Source organism: Artibeus jamaicensis, unplaced genomic scaffold (genome assembly GCF_021234435.1).
Source record: "Artibeus jamaicensis isolate MK-2021 breed Jamaican fruit bat unplaced genomic scaffold, CSHL_Jam_final contig_233, whole genome shotgun sequence".
Classification (NCBI taxonomy): domain Eukaryota; kingdom Metazoa; phylum Chordata; class Mammalia; order Chiroptera; family Phyllostomidae; genus Artibeus; species Artibeus jamaicensis.
Window position 1 is genome coordinate 15,840,800 of NW_026521486.1, and position 21,515 is coordinate 15,862,314.

The 21,515-nt window shown below is 41.9% G+C and overlaps 1 protein-coding gene across 1 annotated transcript in view; it reads right to left on the bottom strand.

Annotated features, from left to right (window-relative positions):
- ANO4 (anoctamin 4) overlaps positions 1-21,515 on the bottom strand; it is a 333,135-nt gene that overhangs the window by 112,007 nt on the left and 199,613 nt on the right. The window contains exons 8-9 of the mRNA XM_053662056.1: positions 15,503-15,603; positions 11,619-11,663 (exon numbers count right to left, since the gene is read on the bottom strand). Of these exons, the coding sequence (XP_053518031.1) occupies positions 11,619-11,663; positions 15,503-15,603 (146 nt within the window). The remainder of the gene's footprint in view (positions 1-11,618; positions 11,664-15,502; positions 15,604-21,515) is intronic.

The following is a 21,515-nucleotide window of genomic DNA, read 5'->3' on the forward strand; positions in this document are numbered from 1 at the left end:
GGAGGTGACAGTCCCTCAAGAACAGAAGCAGAGACCTTAACTTAGTATATTCTGCACGTTCTAGAAACTCATTCTGTGCTTGGAAAATTTCATTTTCCCTTGTTTAGGGAAGAGCTGGGCCATATTAACTCCAGGCAGAGGGGCTGTCAGCCCATCCCCGTGGGCGGACTGTGCAGACGGCCTGGTGTTATGGCTTGCTTCCTGCCCCTCACACCCTCCCCACCCCTCCCAGCAGACAGCAGACTCCAGACTCCTTCGTTTTCACATCTCTCCTTTTACACTGACCACACGGTTCTCATGCTGCTGGGGCATCTTGACATGCATGTATTCTGGCCACAGCTCACATGATGTCGAGACAAGGAGAACAGAAGTGCCTTAAATGTGCTTTTCAAGCCAGTGTCCCAGTGGCTACCTCCCAACCCCTTTGACTTCTGCTGATGAAAACATCTGGCTTCCAGGTGACAAGATCCTCAATCACTCACAGCTCCCACCGGCAGGGGCGAAACCACAGCAGACTTGAAAATGATTATGCTACTCCAGTATCTATACCGCAGAATAGGTTTTTTTTTTCCCCAAGAACATATGTCAAATAGCATCTCTGTGAGGCAGACTGAACAGGTACCATATTCATTTTACACAGACCAGAAGCGATCCATGGTGGAAAGGGATGATTATTTAGCCCCTAACACCCAACCAGTGAATAAAGCCAGGGCCAGAATGCAGATTTTGGACTCCTGATTTTAGGAATCACCCCATCGAGGTAGCTGCTAATAGAACTTGTCACGTCAAGGCTACAGAAGGGACAGATCCCTCCGAAGAAGAAAATATCTAAATGCCTTCCAAATCTGTTCACTGAAAGCATATGGAACAGGGGCGTGGTTTGCTTTTCTCCAACTTTAAAAAAAATTTACATGGTAATTTACCCTTTCCAGTGAAACACCCAGCTGAAAAAATTATTTTATATTAACAACTCCAAAATGAAAAATAATAGCAAACTTTTTTTCTACCACCTCTTTTGCTCTCAGTGTTGTTTTAGCCTCACCTGACTGCCACTCGCTTGGTGGTGGCTGTCATTTTTCAGAACCACTGCACGTTCAAACTGGACAGAACCTCTCAGCTGCTCTGGGCCCCTCCTCTCAAAAGAGGACCAGTCCCCACCACATACGCACACAGAAGTAAAGAGTCTACCCCAGGGGCATGTAGTCAGAAGAGAAGAGTAGACTGGGAAGGCCTTGAGCCCTCACAATGGAAAAAAAGCTCCCATCTCCTCCATCTTCCTGGTCCCCACTCCCCACCACTAGCTCTTAAAAAATTCTTAAAACCTAGTGAAGGATGAGTTTCAGGGAAGCAGTATGACAGAGGACCGGCAGCTGCACTGCTCAGATTCAAATCCTGGCTCTGTAAATATCAGCAGTGCGACCTTGGGCAAGTTATTTAACTTTTCTTTGTATCAAGTTCCTTATCTGTAAAATGGGCATGATAATGATAAACTCACAGGGTTGTGATGATTAACTGATACATATACAAAGTCTCTAGAACTGTGGGTTGTGTACAATCAGCACTGGCTATCATTACTATCTTTTTTTTCTTTTCAAAAATAAGAAAAGACAGCAAACTCACAGTTATTAACAACCACACCTAAAACAAAAGCAAACTAAGAGGACAGCTAGATCGGGAGCAAACCATAGAAATGAAGATCACATGGAGGGTTAGCAACAGGGGAGTGGGAGAAGGAGGAGGGGGGAGAAGGTACAGAAAATAAGTAGCATAGACGGTAGGTAGAAAATAGGGGGGAGGGCAAGAACAGTAGGGGAAATGCAGAATCTAAAGCACATGAGACATGTGGTCATAAACTAAAGGGGGGAATGGTGGGGGAGGGGGTGTGCAGAGTGGAGGGGAATGAAGGGGGAAAATAGGACAACTGTAATGGCATAATCAATAAAATATATTTAAAAAATATTTTTAAAAATCTGAGCAATCAGCTTGCCTCTTTACATTGTGGTCTTATTTTCTCTTCAATTCAAAGTTACTTGTGCTTCATTGGCATCCATCACCTGCCCAAGTTCAATGATTTAGTCCTTAAATGGAATCAAATCAGACTTTCTTAGTCTAAGCTGGTGGCTTTCCCCATGGCCTTCAGCTTTATTTTATCTGATTGCCTTAAAACTCATTCAAGAAAGAGGACATTGTATGGTGATGGATGGTAACTAGACTTACGGTGCTGATCCCTTTGTAGTGTATGCAAATGTCAAATTATAATGTCATACACCTGAAACTAATATGTTACATACAAAATTTTCCCTCAATTAAAAAAAAAAAGAGGACATTGGCTCAGAGGGTTTTCATAATAGAGTTTTTACCTCCCACACGTCTCCAGTCTGTGGCACTGACTGGATTGCACTGTGCAAAACCCACATTCCCATAGAATCTGGGCTCTGCGTGCCGTGGCTGTGAATTAAATGCAGCTGGGCACAGGACTCAGCGTGGATACCAACAAATAAAGCTGTGAAAAATAAGGCATAAACACTCTATGGAAATGAAATGGCAGCTTTCAGCAACCAGCTTGTAGCACCGCAACTTAAATGAAGCGTGGGGTTGAAGAGATAGTACCACAAGGAAATGAAAAGGACTGATTAATTGAAAAATGAGGAGGAGCAAGATGAAGTGAAGGGGAAGGGAGGCGAAGCTGTTTGGTATCGTGGAAAGAAGTTGGCATTTGCGATGGGGATGTCTAAATCCTGGCTCTGTGGCTCATCTGCCGAGTGACCTTCCACAAATCACTCACCTTTTGGAGCCTCATTTGCCAAGCGTTTTTAAATGGGAGTGTCATCATCACCATTACAATCACCGTGACCTTCCAGGGCTGTGGGGAGGTTTATAAAAGACAGTGTGCTGGGAATGCTTTGGAGAAGCTACTGGGGAGATAGTAGTGTGATTAAAAACTTCTTGAGGACGGAGGAGGCCCATATGAAAGTGATGGCAAACTAAGGAACTGGGCTTTTTAAACACTATCGTGGAAGAAAGATATTCAAAAGCTATCTTAAGATTAACCCCCCTGAGACACTGGCTTGGGGTTGTGGTCTGGCCTTCCCTGGGGCGGCCTGAGCAGAAGCATGGGTCCAAGTACAGATCATCCACATGCTACCAGGCATGCTGGTCCACGCTGTGTCCTCCTCACAATGACAGAAACCAGTAATCAAACGCGGTCAGCAGTCCGTGCCCCTTTCCGGTTGGCAGAATGGACCCCCAAAGCTGTGCGCGTCCCTACCCTCAGGACCTGGGAAAGTGTTATGTGACATGGCAGAGCAGACTTTGCCGATGAGGGTGAGGTTACAGACCCAAAATTAGGGAGAGCATGTGAATTACTCAGGTGGACCCAGTTTAATCCCATAAGCCCTTTAAAAGCAAGGAACTTTCTCCACCTGGAGATGGAAGAGATGAAGCCAAAGGTGCGGTCAGAGAGATTCGAAGTGTGAAAGGAACTCAACCAGCCATTGTTGACTTTGAAGATGAAGAGGGCCAGGAGGGCAGGTGGCTGGAGATGAGAATGACCTTTGCCCAGGAGCCGTAAAGACACAGCCCTACAACCGCACGGAACTGAACTGTGCCAGCTACCTGAATCGAGTCTGGAAATAAACTCTGACCAACACCTTGATCTCAGCCTTGGAAGACTCTGAGCAGAGAAAGCAGTTACGTGCCCATTCCCTGGAATTCTGACTTGCAGAACTGTGAGATGAGGAATGTGTGTTGTTTTATGCAGCCATGTTTGCAGGCTGCATATGTTTGTGACAGCAACAGGAAATCAATGACCTCCTACAACAATCTTGATGTGACCTTCCCTGGAGACCTGGCCACAGCTCGTCTGGCTCCCAATGCTGGGGCTGATGTTCCACATGCTGTCCCCACCTGCCAGTGAGGTGGCTCTGAAAATGAGGGTCCGTCACTCTGTGGCTGAAGGACAACTGGCTGTTCTCCTGCAAACATACTCCCATCCCCAAACTGTACCACTCAGATATCACTGAGGGTCCCCTTCTATCATGCAAAGAAGAAACACAAAGTGCAAAAGCCACTGGGCTGGAAAGTGTGGTACTCACATTAGGTTACCCATTCTGCCATTGTATGTTAGTGTGGTCAGGGACAAGCCTTTCATTGCCACTGACCCTTAGTATCCTTTTGAACTTCTTTTTAGATACTACATATTGTGACTTGTGGGGACCCCCCCCCCAGAAAAACGGGAATTATCTTCTGGAAGGTGAGCCCCTACAGTACAAGCTTCCCCCACTAGGTGAGTGTTCTAGGAACCCATCTGCATCAATGTACCAGCTGGTGTTGTTGTGAGAGGCTGCTTAGTGTTCAGTGAATTTTTTTAAAGACTCTTTCAACGAGTTTGCCCATTTCATGATGGGTGATTTACGAGCACACCTGCCCATACTGAGTGTTCAGCAGTTTTTGACCAAAGACAGCATAACTCTCCAGGGTCCTACTCTCCCTATTCATCAGATCTCACCATGAGTAACTTTTTTTTTGTCCCAGATGAAAAAAGTCTTCAAGGGGAAATGTTTTGCCAATGTGGAAGAGGTGAAACATTGCCTTCAGCAGAAGTACTAAAAGGCATCAAAATCAATGAGTTCAAAACTGTCTTGAACAGTGGATCCACTCATTAACTAATGGGCACTTAGGCTGTGTCCAGCACTTGGCTATTGCAAATGGCCCTGCTATGAATGTAGGAGTACATAAGTTCTTTTGAACTGGTGACTTAGGATTCTTAGGGTGTAATCCCAACAGTGGTATTACTGGGTCAAAAGGCAGTTACACTTTTAGTTTTCTGAGGAAATTCCATACTGTTTTCCACAGTGGCTGCACCCGTCTGCATTCCCACCAATAGTGCACTAGGGTTCCCTTTACTCTACAACCTCATCAGCACTTATTGTTTATTGATTCGTTTGTGATGGCCATTCTGACAGGTGTGAGGTGATATCTCATTGTGGTTCTAATTGCATCTCTCTGATGGCTAGTGATGCTGAGCATCTTTTCATATGTCTGTGAGCCATCTGTACGTCCTCCTTCTTGATAGATGTATTGCATGAAGTGGAGAATACTTTCAAGGTGACTGAAGTTTAAACATGTAAGAATACACAATTTTTTATAAATAAATTCTGGTGTGTTGGTTTTTTTTTTGCTAAATCATTCTAAACAAATGTGAGTTAATAAATAGCCTTCCTTTTCACAATGCATAATGGATAAACTTTCGTCTAGAATGTAAGACTTGGGCATCAGCCAGAAGCAGGTTCACATCCAATTGTAGAGCTGGCTGCTGGTGAGCACCATGCTGGGCAAGGAACTAAACCTCTCGAGCTAATATACTCATTGTATAAGGCAGCAGTGGGGACAGCACAAGATAATGCATATCAAGTGTTTGCACAATGCCTGGGATGTAGGAAATGCTGAATTAAGTGGTAGTATCTAGAATGAAGAAAATGATGACAGTGAACTTTTACGCAGACAGTTCTCAATGGAAATTCTAGCACTAGGGTCCTCTATTGTACATATTGAGGTCTGTGCTTCCATCTCGCACCTACTAAACTTCCCTGAATGGGCAGTCCTGAAATTCACTTAGGTACAAATTGGTTGAGAAACCAACAAACCAGGAAGCATTCCAATTTGCCTCTTCAGTGTAGAAGTGAGGTTTACTTAATAAAGTCTCCACTGATAGGGAAAAGAAAAAACATTGGCTTAATGCTTTAGCACAGATGTGATTCACTCATTGTCACTTTGTTCCATTTCTGCCACTTACTTAGCAAAAGCCCTCTTACAGTCTACACAGGCAAATCAATAGAGAGAAGATGGATCATCTACTTGGGTGCTCCTGGCCTTAACTTGTCAAGTTAATATCTGAACTAAAAGGTGAGAACTTTTATAGTAAGTGATGGTAAGTTTGGATGCTGGTTCATGGCAGGTGAGGTTCTGGGTAGCTGGAAATAGCTGGTAGCACAAGATAAGCAAATGGGCAAGGACTTGCCCCCCAGCTGTGCTGGGCCTTCCCAAGGTGCCTTGGAAACCTGCCTTAGGAGAGTTGTGCTGGAGCCTCTTTGGCCCTCGGTTCCCTCAGCTGTAAAGGGGAGAAATCCTAACCTTAGGAGTGGTGATGATGACAGAAAAGGGCACATGCAAAGGACTTCACTACCCCCATGCTAACCTATCAGTAGGCCTTTATAAGTTACCTGCTGTGTGCAGAGCCCCAACCTGGATGCCGCAGGTATACCCTAAAGGAGCAAAAGACAAAGGCCTTTCCCTTGAGCCACTAACCACCCAGGGGGGAGTTTGTTCTAATGACAACTTAATTAGGCTGAATGAAATGAAACAGGTTACTTCAGGGACACCCGCTTTTCCCCAGACCAGAATATGATAATAATAGCATCATGTTTCGAGCAGTTAGATTACATTTTTGGGGATGATAGCCCCACAGGGAACATACAAGTGAGTTCTTTTTTCTTTCTCTCTTCCTTCCTTTTTTCTTTCCTTTAATGAAGACTTCACAGCCCTATACCGCAGTTACTGAAGCCTTCTTGGACTGATAACAGTTAGACACCCGCAGGCTTGGATTTCTTTTTCCTCTTCTTAGAGCCAATGCCCCTGTACTTACAGCCTCTCTTTGGACAGAAGTTAGGGATCTTTGGAAGTTAATATGATTCCTTTTTAGGTCACAAGCCTACTAATTGGGACACAACCTAAATACCTTATAGAAGGGTATGTAGGCTTTGGAACATTAACGTATATTAATTTTTTAAAACTGGGATGGAAATATACAAGGCATAATGTGATTTTGCCTGCATACTCATCTGACAAGATTACAACTGTGCTGAATGTATAATGCAGCGGAGTCCAGTGTTCATTCTGCCAACAGTTGCATGGAATAACCTCAGGCAGTGTGTGTGTGGGGGGGGGGGGTGGCAGGGAGCAGAGGGAAAGGAATGAGTAGTAATGAGGCATCAGCTACAAGCCACACAACAATCAGGTTACTTTGTAATTCACTGTTTTACAGACTACATTTGTACTATTTGGTGAAGGCAAAAACTGCAAGGCAGAAGAAAGATGATAAATTCCCTCTGTTCATGGGAGAGGTAACTTAGGATGCCTGTTAAGTCTGTCCCAAGATTAGTCAGAACAGCACTTAATAGACCAAGTATCTGGACGAAAAATAAAAGGAGCGTTTACTCCAAAAGTATATGTCTGAATTACATAAGTATGCTTTATGGGAGTCATATGACATTCTAAAATAAAGATATTTGTGAAAAGATATTTCTCTGCCTGCTCAGAAACTTTCTAATGATATCATCTGTCTTATCCTTAAAGGAGATAGGTTTATTTCAGGGATCCTTTCATGAATCAATGAAATGAGATATCATTTATATGGATGAAACTAAAAGCTAAATTAAGTATCCATACTTGGTATGCTGTGAGAATTTGAGAGTATTGGAAATTGATATTGCATCGCTGGTGTACAACCAGAACAACAAATGGTACATGTGCCTTTCAGTTTGTAATATCGGACCTGGCCACAAGAGACAGACACTCTTCACCATCTAAATCGGCCTGATCAGGGGTGAAGCAAGAGTTCAAGTACATGCAAAACATTTCAACAAACTTCTTTTTAAAATTTACACCAGATACTGGGTTTCACCAAGTTACGCCGCCACAGGGATATCCAAAATTTAATTCTACGTGGTAAGCAATAAAATGTACCCTAGGAGGCCATTCTGAATCCAAGTGTCATAACACTGTAGTTAGAGGATCCCTCCCCAACCTCCAGAATCTCCTAGAGCCATCTAATGCCTCAATTCGTCTGTGGTTGTCAATTGTGCATTCAAAGTAGCATCAACTTTTCCAGGCCAGAGATCAGTGTTTAGGAAGTTATTCTTCCAGTTCTAGAAACAAGGATTTTCCAAGCTCTTATTCACCCCAAACTCCCCCTCTACACACATGGAGAGTATGCAGCTGGACACAGCCCTCTGCTTCTCTCCTCTAGGCTCCTGTTCTAAATCCCACCCCCTCTTTCTCCTTTCCTCTGCCATAAAACTCATCAAGATAGTAGTAACCCTCAATGCTTCTAATTCATCCAGACCTCGTCTGCTCCCCACCAGCTGTAGTTGGGTTCCCATTACCCTCCACTTGGTGGCCATCAGTCTAAAACTGTCATCCTAGACCAGCAATATGAGCATCATTTGGGATCTTGTTGGAGAAGCACATTATTGAGCCTCATCTCAGAGACCCTGGGAATAGACCCAGTAACCTGAATAGACAAAAGCCCTGCAGGCGATCCTGATGCATGCTAAAATGTGGGAACCACCACTCCCTGGAGACTGCTAGCATGGTGGTTACCGTGGTAACCAAAAACTGATTCTCAGCTCTTAGCCTTCATCAGTAGCTGGAGAGCAACCATTCTTGCAGCTACTCATTCCTGACACTGCCCTCCCTTAGTTCTCCTCCTACTTCTTAAATTGTTCTTTTTCATGCTCTTCCCCTTTCTTCCTGTCTCCTTAATGTAGAGTTTCTAAGGAATGTAGCGGTCACTGGCCCTCTCCTCCTCCCTCTCTGCCTCCTGCCCTGGGACATTCTATCCACTCCTCTGGCTAAAGTCATTACATCCATGCCTTTGGCCCCCAAGTTGTATGCTCTAGCTTTACCTCTAGCTTCAACTGTTTTGCCATCAGTTTTGCAGGCCTTCAGGACTTGATGTCCTACCCAACCATCAGAGAACGTGGCTCCTTTTATCAATTTTTTCTTTCAAGCCCTCATTGCCCAGAGTGATAGCAAATGTTTCGAACCTAAATCTGACACTTCAGGCAGACCTGGTCTTTGTATGCTTTTCTTTGAGCACTGCTTTTCCCCGACTCCAATCCTCACAGATGTGTATGGAGATTCATTCATTTACTCATTCCACCTACTGTGTGCTAGGGTATAGCGTTAGATGAGCAATCCTTGCCTTTATATACCATCTGGGTGGAAAGAAGGGCATCTACATAGATTGTAGCACAGGCTGATGGGGGCATAGGTGCCAGTGGGAGAACTGAGAAAGGGCATCATTTATCCTGGTCAAGATGCCCAACCATGTGCACTGAGTTCTAAGGACAGAGTGGGCACGACCTTGGTAAACAAGATGGGAAAGAACCTCCCCAAAGGACCACTGAATGCAAAGGCACATAAACCCAAGTAAATATAAGGTGTTTGGAAGCCATAAGTGGTTCAATGTGGATGGTACAAAGAGTTATGGGAGGGGAGAGATGGGTGAAGACAATTCATAAAGGCCGTGTTTAAAGCCAAAGACTTTTAACTTTATTTTCCTGCTATGGTGAAACCAACAAGTGACATGATCAGATTTTCTACTTAGGGAGATGACCAGAGGAGAGTATGGGAGGCAGTGAGAACAGAGGAGGAAGATAAATTGATGTAAAATGGGCATGAGGCAATGAGAGCTTAGCTAAGGCAATGGCAGTGGGAATGCAGAATAGTGTATGGATTCCAAGGTATTTCTAGGGCAGCAGCTGTAGAATCTGAGAGACTGATGACAGGAGGGGGAACATCACCCAGAATGACCCTTGGTTTTAAATTAGGTTACTGTGTGAGAAGTGGACAAGGCCTGGACAGGGAAGATTAAGTGGATAAAAATGACAAAAATCAGAACAGTTGGTGGACTAGTCACTATGGGGTAATAGAATGGAGAGTAGAGAGGAGATGGGTAACGAGAGAGGCAGAAAGGGAATGTGAGGTATAAAAAGACCTAAGGTTATTATTACAAATACTACATAAAATAATCATTGATACTATTTATTGAAGATCTACTACATCCTAGCCACTGACCTCATATCAACCCTGCATGGTGGGAATAGGTATCCTCATTTTTTACAAATGTGGAAAATTAAGACTCGAAGACGTGAAGAAACTTGCCCAAAGTCTTTTAGTGCCTATTTAAAGATAGGCTTTATGTTTAATATTTAATAAAGGCTGCTTGGAAAATTTGGGTAAGAGTAAGCATTCTCCCCACTCCCCATTCCATTAAACTTCTGGGATGTATTGCATTTAACAGGTCGGAATTCAATAATATGTACAGATCATATATTTCCACTGTGCCATGGAAGTTGGGAGAATATTCTCTCTGTTGTGTTTCCTTCAGGTTTTACTTAATTTGGGTTTTAATTCACTCCATCCACAGTCAGACAAATGCTTAATTTAATGAGAAGGTAGAGATGGGCCTAACATGCTGACCAGTAGTTTGCAAAGTGAGTTTCAGAACCAGCAGCATTAGCCTCACTTGGGAACCTGTTAGAAATGAAAATTCTCCATCCTCACAGTGGAACTACTGAGCCATCCACTCTGGGAATGAGGCCCGGGTCCCCCAGGTGATTCCGAGGCTGCCTGAAGTTTGAGAACTACTGACACAGGCTTACAAATCGCACCAGGCTTTTACGGAATATCTATGATGTGTCACAAGGGACTAATCTATTTGTGGTGAATCCAAATGTGACAGCTACTGCCCACGGAAAAGACCTGCTGACAAGCCTGCTGCACAGGGGAATCCTGGGAAACCACATTTCATTTCCTCGGATGCCCGTTCTTGTACCACGCTCTGTTTGGTGTATGTGCACTCGAGTGGCCCCACTGAAATTATCAATCATCTTACTTGTCACCCTGCAGAGCACAATAGGGTGACCTTGAATCCTAAATCCCACAGTACTGAATTAAGTATAGGACTTTCAGGGAGATGCAGTGGTTTCCAAGTTTAAGCATCAGCTCCGCTCAGGATGAATGGTCACATAAGACCAATTAAATTTTAAAATTACATGGCTAATGATCATAACAGACTTGAAGTATCAGAGGAAACACTTTGTAAAAGTACATGATTGTCTAAGCACTATGCTGTCCACCTGAAACTAATACAAAATTACATTGAATGTAAACTGCCATCAAAAATTTTTCTTAATGAAAATAAAAGTAGCGTTTCAAAGAATATCATGAATGCTTCCCTTTCCTTCCTGGCTTCTCAACAAACAATAAAAACAAGCTTTGGAAAGACACACTGTAAGGGCAATCTTCATCCAGTGGATTCTGTTTTCTTTGGGGAGAGCGGGGGGCAGGTGGCGAGGTAATACACCTACGTACTTTATTAACAAACTACTGACAATAAGGAGGCCCCCAGCCATGGGGGCACCTGGCAGCCATCAGCTTTCTGAGAGGCTGACTGTCTGCACGTCAACATTTCAAGATATAGAGGACAGAGGAATTTCTGTGGGGGAAAAAATAACATTCAGGCCAAAATGCTCTGTACAGCTGTGATGTTTGGTGATTTATCTAACAGAATGGCCTTAAACAAACAAACAAACAAAAACAAACACCCCCACAGACGAACCGTGTTCTCCCAAGTGTAGATAACTCAGAGGAAACACTCTGAGATGGATGGACATTTTCATCTTTGATTTTTTGTTTTCAGCCGAAATGGCTATTTTTGGAATGTGCAGAGCAGCCAGCTTTCCCAGGTGACAAAGGTCCCTCTCTTTGTCATTGTTGGAGCACGCAAGGCAACAGACCAGACAAGCACTACCAGGACAGAGCATGCTACTAACCTGCTCATGAACTTGTACCGGCGGGGCAGGTAATAGATTTTTCTCCTGGAAGAACAGCAAAAATGAAGCCAGTCGAGAAGAAAACCCATCGTCAGTTACAGTTTGAACTAGCAAGGAAGGAAAGGAGATTGAAGATAGAAGCCTGTAAGAGGTGAAGAAGAAAAAACTAAAAAGAGATTAACAGTGAGGAATGTAGTGGGAACACAGGGCATGCGCTTTTGAGTCATGAAATCTTACGAAACATTTTCCATGGATACTCCTCTCTCTCCTCATCACCATAGTTTTTTTTATGGTTGTCACTGGTCTACAAAGCCTGTACAGGGCAGTGATTTGGAGAAACTGGTATTGGTGTAAATTCAGCTGAGATCACCTTTTTCTCAGGGATGCAGAGATGGGCTTCCAGCCTGCTGTTGATGTATGTAACTTAATGGACCAGTATTATACTAATTAATATTCACATAGCATTTTAAATGTACAGAATCCTTCTCTCATTTGATATAAGCACAGGTAACAGGAAAATATAGATATTTTACAACCAGAACGGGAAGAACACTAACTAGTCAGCATCAACAACACACAGCTGGAAATAACTATGCTGCCTAACCCGCGGCCCTGGTTATAGGTGAATTAACAAGGTAAACCAAGGAATCCAGGAAAATACTTTTACTAAATTGAACCTAATAAGAATATGCCATACTTTTATGTATCTGCATTGTTTAAATATTACCAATGAAAATTCTGTGTACAGTTGGAATGAAGAGCACATATAGTGGCTGCTTTATTAAAATGCCATCTCTCTTTCCATATTTTGGGCTTTAGCTAATGGAGCAGTCATGAAACAGAGGGAGTTCGTATGTATTCTGGGCTGTTACTGAGCTATCTCACTTTTGAAAAATGGAAAGTTTATACCCCCCAAACTATTTCTCATGTCTGTGAAAACTTAAAAACATGTCCATGTCATTCACAGGCAAACCTGTAGAGATGATAAAAAGATCGGCTGCCAGGGATAAGGGCTGCGGTGGGGGGGTGGGGGAGGGATGAACAGGTGGAGCCCAGGGGATCTGTAGGGCAGTGAAACTACTCTATGGAATACCTTAATGCTACATACAGGACATACACATTCACCAAAACCCATAGGACTGTACACAGGAAAAGTGAACCCCAAGGTCATTTATGGTCTTTAGTTAATAATGATGTATTAATACCGGTCCATCATTTGTAAGAAATATACCATGCTACTTCAAGATAATAAGGAAACTGCACAGGGTAAGAGGGGGTAGATATATGGAAATACTCTGTTCTATCTACTCGATTTTCTGTAAACCTGAAAATGCTCTAAAATAGTCTATTCAAGGAAAACCTCACACTGATGGACATATACGTGTTTAAGAAACAGGTTTCACTGGCAATTCCCCACAAGAAACCTATTCCTCAACTTCCTTTTAAATGCCGTAGGACTCTAAACCTGGGGTTCAGAAGTGTGGTCTGCAGAAAACAATAGATGCAGATAAGATTATTCCGGCCATTCACACTCAGGCAAACTGATGTTTGCACACTTTGTTGAAATGATATGGCAGGGCAGTTCCTCTCTGGGAAATGCATATTTCCTCCAGCTAGAGATATTTGTCTGAAATGTTGGACAAGATGAGAGCATAAATTTTAACTGCATTTAGTTGAATCAAGTAAAACCATGCTCAGGTCGAATCACATCAATTATTAATGAGGCCTGTTCGTGTCCACACATTAATAGTGTTTTCTCCCAAAATTGTTGTGCCACAGGAATTCCTACATCTAAAAAGATTATCATTCATTATTTATGGTTTTCATTCTATTGCTTGGCTCACATTCTCTTACTGCCACACCAGGAAAGGATTAATGCTGCTCACAGGCAGCGCTCTTCTGCTAGGGAAGGAGCACATGGAAGTGCCTAGGACGTGGCTGGGTCCCCCAGACAGGAAATCCTGCCGGGAACTAAGGGAACTTGCTCTGGGCTAACAATGCTCAGGTTTCCACAGTCTGCTTGGGTTCTTGGCTCCTGACAGGTGTTCTTCCAGAAGGTTTTGTGATTTCTGTTGGGGAGGGAGTATCAATTTCGCTAAGTTTCACTGCCTTGCTTGTACTGAAAGGTGGACTTTTGGCTTCATTGGCTAGTAGATGTTGGTCTGATATACGACACTATCTAAGCATATTTTGTAGTTGTCCTTATGTATCATATAGTATTATTCCATACTAGATAGTTATAGCATTGATAAATAATTGGCTTTAATTATAATTACAGTGTAGTAATTTTCAATGGAAACTAATTAGATAATCCTTCTCTCTTATAGTGATCATATATATATATATATATATATATATATATATATATCCATCCATCCATCCATCCTTGGGTTCTCAGATTTCCTTTGCAACATTTTTTTTTTTAGTTTTTTACATTTTAAAGCATTTTATTAGTTTGGAAGTATATATAGTGTTCAGGACTTTTATACAGTAGGAACTTAGTAGGCATTATTTCTCTTAAATGAGCATACTTATTACTCTTTGATGATTAGATTTATTTCTATTTTGAAAAAGACCTAGAAACAATTAGTCTTTTTCAACAGACATGAATATCTCAGATGGTTACAGCTAATTTTTGAACTTTATTTATATTCAAGAGGCTCAATTAAGAAAATTCTGAATTTTGGCTTTAGCTATCATTTAGTGGCATCTACTGTGTTGTACTTGTATTATATGATCATATCTTTGATAGTCTTTTTAAAATACAAAAATAAATCCAAAGATTAGAGCTATGTTTATCTCAAGTCCTTTGAGAATTCTGCCTCAAGGCAAACAGATGCTAGAAATCCAAGCCTCTATGGACTTAACATTAGAATATAATGGCCAACAAAGAAAAGAACATACACCAGGGAGACATATTACAGGACTATAAATGGAAATTGCCCTTCCCTAAATGTGTCCCTAGTTCCTCTCTGTCTCTATGAATATAGCGGGTTCTTCGTCTCTCTTACTTTCCACAGCTAAATTAAGAGGTACATTTTAGAACTGGCACCAGTTTGCCTAGTTCCTGTTGGCTGACTTGGTCTCAGTGGCCAACTACACACCAGAAGTATGTAATGATTTAGTCCCTCTGGAACTGTCCTTGGTCCTGAAACCCTCTGTCTCCTTTACAAGGTTCCATTATGGACTTCCTACACATCTGGGCATTTATACTTTCAAGTTTAGTGCTTTATTTTATTTCTATCTAGCAAAGGAAAATCACTTTTCCTTATCCTACAGGGAAAAGAAGAATATTCACTGTGGGATGAAGGTAAATTAATCCCTTTAAATAGCTAAGCCATCCACACAAAATATTTTCTCTTGAAATTCATAACAATGCCTGTGGTTGCACAGTATTTACAAACTGACTTTCTAAAATTAAAAAAAAATGGTTATTTAAAAACATAGAGAACATTTTAATGAAATTTCTTGAGCTTGTTCCTACGGAAGCAGATTTTAATGTGTTTTTTTTTTCCCTGAAAGGAACCTGTCAGGAAGGACCATGAACTTCACCAAGCACCCCTGATGCCCAGAACCCGACTCATCAAAGCAGCCGTACAAAGCCTTCCAAACATGGCACTTTGGAAATGGAAATGCCACTCAGAAAATTCTCTTCACAGACACTTGACATATTCAATTGCTAAGAAATGGATTAGCCAGGAATTTTCTCAAAAGCCATGAAATCATTATTGGCTATGAAGACCCATGGCCCTTCCTAAACATCTGATGGGTTTTCTTCTCTAAGAGCATTCCAGTCTATATTTCAGTTATATCTGTCCTGAGAGGAGCACAGTAGGTTTATACTGAAGCAGCAGACAGAGTGAGGAAAATACGTGTACACCTACCTGAAGGGCATTCTTACATTCATTTGTTCTGCATATCTTCCAAGCACTTCCCACGGGGCATGCAACTTCACAAAGATAATGTCACTATTTATTAAGGAGGACTGAAACAGAAAAAAAGAAACTAAATTGAAAAGTATATCCAAGTCTCCCTGTGGTTTCAACTGAGTTGTAACTTAGAACATATGAGCTTGTACAGAGTTTAAGTTTGGGGTGTTTTCCCACAGTAAGTTGAGCCACTATATGTGAATGTGTTCATTCAACAAATGTCCCACTGTGTGCCAGGCACCGAAGAGCCTGCTGTGATCTGAAGAGATATCAATGGCCTTTACAAAATGTTTTTAAAAATAGGCAAAAAGTTAAAAGGGGGGGGGAGAATTCAGATAGTGATGAGTGTTCTGAAGATAACAAAGTAGTGGAAAAAAGTCTTATGGGGTAGGGGTACACACTAGAGGTCAAGATAAGGTCTCTCTGAGGAGGAGAGCTGTGAGCTAAGATGTGAAGAAGGACCCAGAGAGGTAAGAGCATGGGATGAGGTTCCAGGTGCAAAGGCCCTAATTTGGGAAGTTGATTGGCATGGCCTGTGTTTGGGGGACAGAAAGAAGAGCAGAGTGGCTGGAATGTATTAACTGTGAAATTGGCATCAGAAGAGGTTGAAAGGTGAACAGGGGCCAGAGTGTGCACTTTTCCACAAGACAGTTTGAATTTAACCTAGGAACACAAAGAAGTCATTTGGATTTGGGTTTGAGTTTGCCAAGATTGCGCTGGCTGCTTTGTGGGAGATGGATGCTAAGGGAGAGTTACTGAGAAAGCAGAGTGAGGGAGAGATGCTCTCAGTTATCCAGGCCAAGGGAAGCTGGTGGTGGTGCAGATGGAGGGATTTAAGACATGTGAGATTTAAACCTGGCTCAGAATCAGGTAAAGCATTTTCTTTTTCATAAACCTGGCTTTTTTATTTTCTATTGTTGACACTATTTCATATGTTCTCCATTTCCCCACCCTACCTTCCCTCCTCCATTAAGCCCACCACTCTGGCAGCCTTTACCACACTGTTGTCTGTACATGGGAGATCACACACACACACACACACACACACACACACACACACGATCTTTGGCAGATCTCTTGCAGTCCTCCCCATTCCCCTTCCCCGCTGAGGTCCATTTGTTTTTTCTATGCATTCGTTCCTCTGGCTTTATGTCGTTCATCACTTTATTTTGTTCATTAGATTTCACATGAGTGAGATCACATGGTATTTGTCTTTCTCTAACTGGTTTATTTCACTTAGCATAATACTCTCCAGGTCCATCCATGCTGTCACAAAAGGTAAGAGTTATTTCTTCTTTTTTACTGCTATGTAGTATTCCATTGTGTAAATGTATTGCAGCTTTTTAATCTACTCATCTACTGATTGGGCACTTGAGCTGTTTCCAGACCTTGGCTACTGTAAATCATGCTGCTATGTACATAGAGGTGGGTGCACATATTCTTTCTAAAAAAATTAAAAATTTTTTGACCCAGAAAACTGCCTCTTGACCCAGAAATCCCACTTGTGGCAACATATCTTAATAATCCAAAAACACTAGTCAGAAGGAACACAGGCAAAGCATTTTTAAAGGGCCCCAAGCCTTTGCCTCCCATGGACTTTTTATCAGCACACAATTTAGATGGGGAAATAATCTAGGTATTCCCCCCTGATAACCACCCAACAGATTTTGGCCTATGACTCTGGCCAAAAGGACATCACCATTTTCCAGGCAGAAGGCTGGAAGGAAGGAGAATAAAGATGAGAAAACAGTGAGCCAAACCAGTGGAATTAACCCAGTGGCTGACGGTTTATCCACCTCTTTCTTACACAAAGCTTTCCAGACTACATGCCATTTAAACTTTTATAGTTAATCAACAAAACAAACAAGCAAGCAAAATACAACCAGAGACACTGAAATAAAAAACAATCTGACAGTAACCAGAGAGGAGGGGGCAGAGAGATAATGGGGAGGCCATCAAGGAACATGTGTGAAGGACACACAAAGTCAAAGGGGGGTGGGTTCAAGGGTGGGAGGTGGATATTGGTGAGGCAGGGAGGGTGTGGTAGGGTGTAAATGGAGATAACTGTACTTGGACAATTAAAAAAAGAGAATATTCACAGATACACTGGACCTTTGTGGTTGAATTTTCCTTATAGTACTATTTGGAAACAATTCAATATTTTTATACAGCTGACAGAAGTAGAAGCTCAACTTTAGGCTTCTGTGCTACAGGAAATTATTTTTCAGTTGTAGATGATGTTCAGTTATAATTCATTTCTTGTATTTTCATTCAGTGTCTTCTTGCTGGGCTTATAAATGCTGTACTTAATTCATAAGAACTCCTTGAGATATTATAAAAATCAAACTGGTGTCGACTACAATGTTCTTAGGACTCTGGTGATGCTAAATTTCCCACAGGGAAGAGAGTCAGGACCCAAATCCACTATGGTGGGGGGTATCCTCTGATATTGCTCTGAAAAAATCAAACTTTCTGGTAGTTCTGGCTTAAATGGGGTTTTACCTTCAAGCTTAGAACAAGCAGGCCCCTGACTATAAGCCCCAAGAGGACAGGGAATGTTTGTGTTATTCATGGTCGATTCCTCCGGGCCCAGCACAGCACCTGAGAGGAAGCACACACCAATATTTGTGTGAGTCATGAATATGGCCAGTGAAAGGTGAACAGTCAGTCCTGGCCCGGGGGGTAAGCTGGGGGTCCTGTGAAGCAGGAAGTGACTGTTGCTGAACTGACTCTTGGAGCCAACACGGCAAGTTACTGCGAATGAGGGGACCATCCAGAAAATGGACAAGCCGCTAACCACTGAAGACATGACAATCGGTGCTGTGTCTCTCTGCACAAACTGCTTTTCTGTTCAGTAATGTATTACATTCAGCCTTTCCTGAACAAGGTGCTCGGAGCCAAGTAGCCAGGGGCAGGAGCTCATAGGTAGCAATACCTGTGTGGGACACATAGAAATGTAATTCACACACACAAAACTCTGTCTCCGCCCCTTCATGTCTGCAGATGCACAGATGCTCTGAATGAAGATAGTCTCACAGCTCTTGAGTTGAGTGGTCTGTGCTTTAAAAAATATCACCACTTGTGTTTTAATATATAGTATAGTTATCCCAATTTTAAAGGAGACTAAAGACTGTATTTCCTAAAAATGGGTCTTTTTTGTTTAAATCAAAGGTACACTGCAAAGTCTGGGAAGGTTTTGTGACTCCTTCACTTGGAAATTTTCATTGTGACCATAGAATTCTTTAAATTCACCTAGCTTGGCTACAAGATTCTACACTTACTGTTGTTTCTTCTTTCATCCAGGAGGAAAACAATAAAAATGGACAATGAGGAAAACAATATGGGAATGTGATTGATTCACAGAATCTGACTGATCCACGGAATCGGCCAAACTTTAATTTAGAGCAGCAAAGAATCTTAAAATGTACTCTCTTCGTGGAATTGCTGTAATTGCTAGTTTTACAGAAAATTCAAAAAATCCAGTGGGAGGATAATCATTTAATGGATCCCCATTAATGTATGAAAACCTTAAGAATACATTAGTATATTCCACTTAGGGCACCTTTTAAAAATGCCACATTTCTGTACATGGAAAAGCCAAGCTCATTCTCTGAATACTGAATCAACTAAACTTCTAATGTGGGATCTTATCCATTTTCTGCATAAAAAGCACAGCCATTTTGATGCATTCGGCATGATTTTTAAAAAACTTATTTTTCTTATTATTTCAATTATCGTAAGTATAAGACCACCACTTAATTTTTCTAGTTCTGTAATTTGAAAACACTTTCAGATATTATCTCATTTTATTCCCACACAATCTTTGTAAGAGGCCTTCCTTTAATGTCTTAAAGAGGAGGGAGAGAATAGGTCCAGTACCCCAACTACCAAACTGAGAATTTGTCCCAGACAGAGCTGAGTCCACATTCCCATCTCTCGACTACCTTGTCAATTTTATCTAATAAACTCTGAGATTGAAATAAATCTATGGCTTTGAACATTCATTGAAGGTGTGCAATCCGTGAATTGTTTCTTTATCAGTTTATATACACTCATCTGAAAAGAATTTCATATTTTAGAAAACAAAGCAACAAAAATAAAAAGGAGGCCCTGGCTGGCATAGCTCAGTGGATTGAGCACGGGCCTGCGAACCAAAGTATTGCGGTTCGATTCCCAGTCAGGGCACATGCCTGGGTTGCAGGCCAGTTCCCAGCAGGGGACACATAAGAGGCAACCAGACACTGATGTTTCTCTCCCACTCTTTCTCCTTCCCTTCCACTCTCTCGAAAAAATAAATAAATAAAATATTAAAATTGTTTAAATAAATAAATAAATAAAAAGGAAAATTTAGCTACTAATGAGTTGAAGTTTGACTTGAGACTATTAAAAGTTATTTTGATAATTTTTGAGAAAAATGTTAACAGAATACCCTTGAATGATGACGAATGTCTATTCATGGGTCCTGTGTGTGCGTGTATATGTGTGTGTTGTGTGTACCAACACATATGTGCTGGTGGGTATGCATAAGGTTTATTATTTGTTTCAGTTTTTCAAGGAGGAACTGAACTTCAGCCCAGAAAAAATAAATATGAAACAGTGATTGCTAATTATATGGCTTATATATCACTTTTCTCTGCTGCTGAATGATTTACACTACTATTTCTAAACAGGTTTTTCCTCATTATTAAGTATTTCTTTCCACATAAATCCAAGTATGAGAATGCCAAAGTGAAGAGAAATTGCTTTTCTGAAACCTGGAGTTGTTTCATTAACACACTGTAATAAAAATCCCTTAGGTTAGCACACTGGGGAAAAGAAAAATGACCATTTACAGAAGTTTGGAAAATATCCTTAGAAAAACAACTGGAGAAATTAAGTAGTAGCAGTGAAATTCCCTGGAGTAGAAATAGATACGATCCGCAGAAAACATTCCTCCCTCCCCTTCATTCAACAAGAACAGACTGAACCCCTTCTATACTAGATGGTAGGAATGCAAAGGTGTATAAATCATGGTCCTTGCCTGGGTTCATCAAAATTTAGTAAGAGAAGGTTAGATAAGGCAATAGTTAGAAAAAGAAAAAATAGCATGCTATTAATCTAATCCAAGCAAATCCATCTCACATCCGGACATGTCATAATACCTGATGCCATTGCTGAAGAGGGGACACTGAGGGACAAACAGGCTTGGGACTAGGGTCATGGAGGCAGACCATAAATTCAGTTTTGGAAGGGTTAAGTTCAAGAGACCCAGGAGAAGATGTGTAGTGGGTAGTTAGACGAATGAGTCAGGAGCTCAGGGAAGCAGTCGGGGCCAGAGTTACAAAGTGTGGCCGGGGCACAGACAATATTAAAGCCACAGGGTTGGATGGGGTCACTCTGGGAGAGAGTAGAGGTCCAGAACCACAGAAGGAGCTCAGTCACAGAGGTCCGTTGGAAATGCAGATTCCAAGGTTGGCTTGCATATAATTGGTATTCATATGTCTACCTCTTACCGGCTCTGTGACTTGGGCAAGCTTCTGAACCTCTCTGTGCCTCAGTCTGTTCAACTATAAAATGGGTAATGATAGTAATATCTATCAACTGAATTGCATTAAATGACATAATACAGACAAGATGCACACAGTACATCTAAAAACATGTTAGCCATTATCATCTCCAAGGAGGGCCGCACCATATGTGGTGGGAAGATCACAGCACTCATCCAAGTGACAACCTGGGAAGTCAACGAATAAGGAATCGGTTTCTGGGAAGGGTTTTCCAGTCTTTGACTACAAGGCTAAAGGAGAAGAAAGCCTGAAAGTCAAGCCCCAAGTCCTGTTTCCTGTCCCTCCACAGGACCCAGCATCTACTCTGTGTTCCTCTAAGGACATTCATTTATTCATCGACATTCAACGGACTTAATCCCTAGCCTCACGAAGTTCAAGTTCTATTGGGGACGCAGACCCTCAATCGACACACCTCTCTGTGC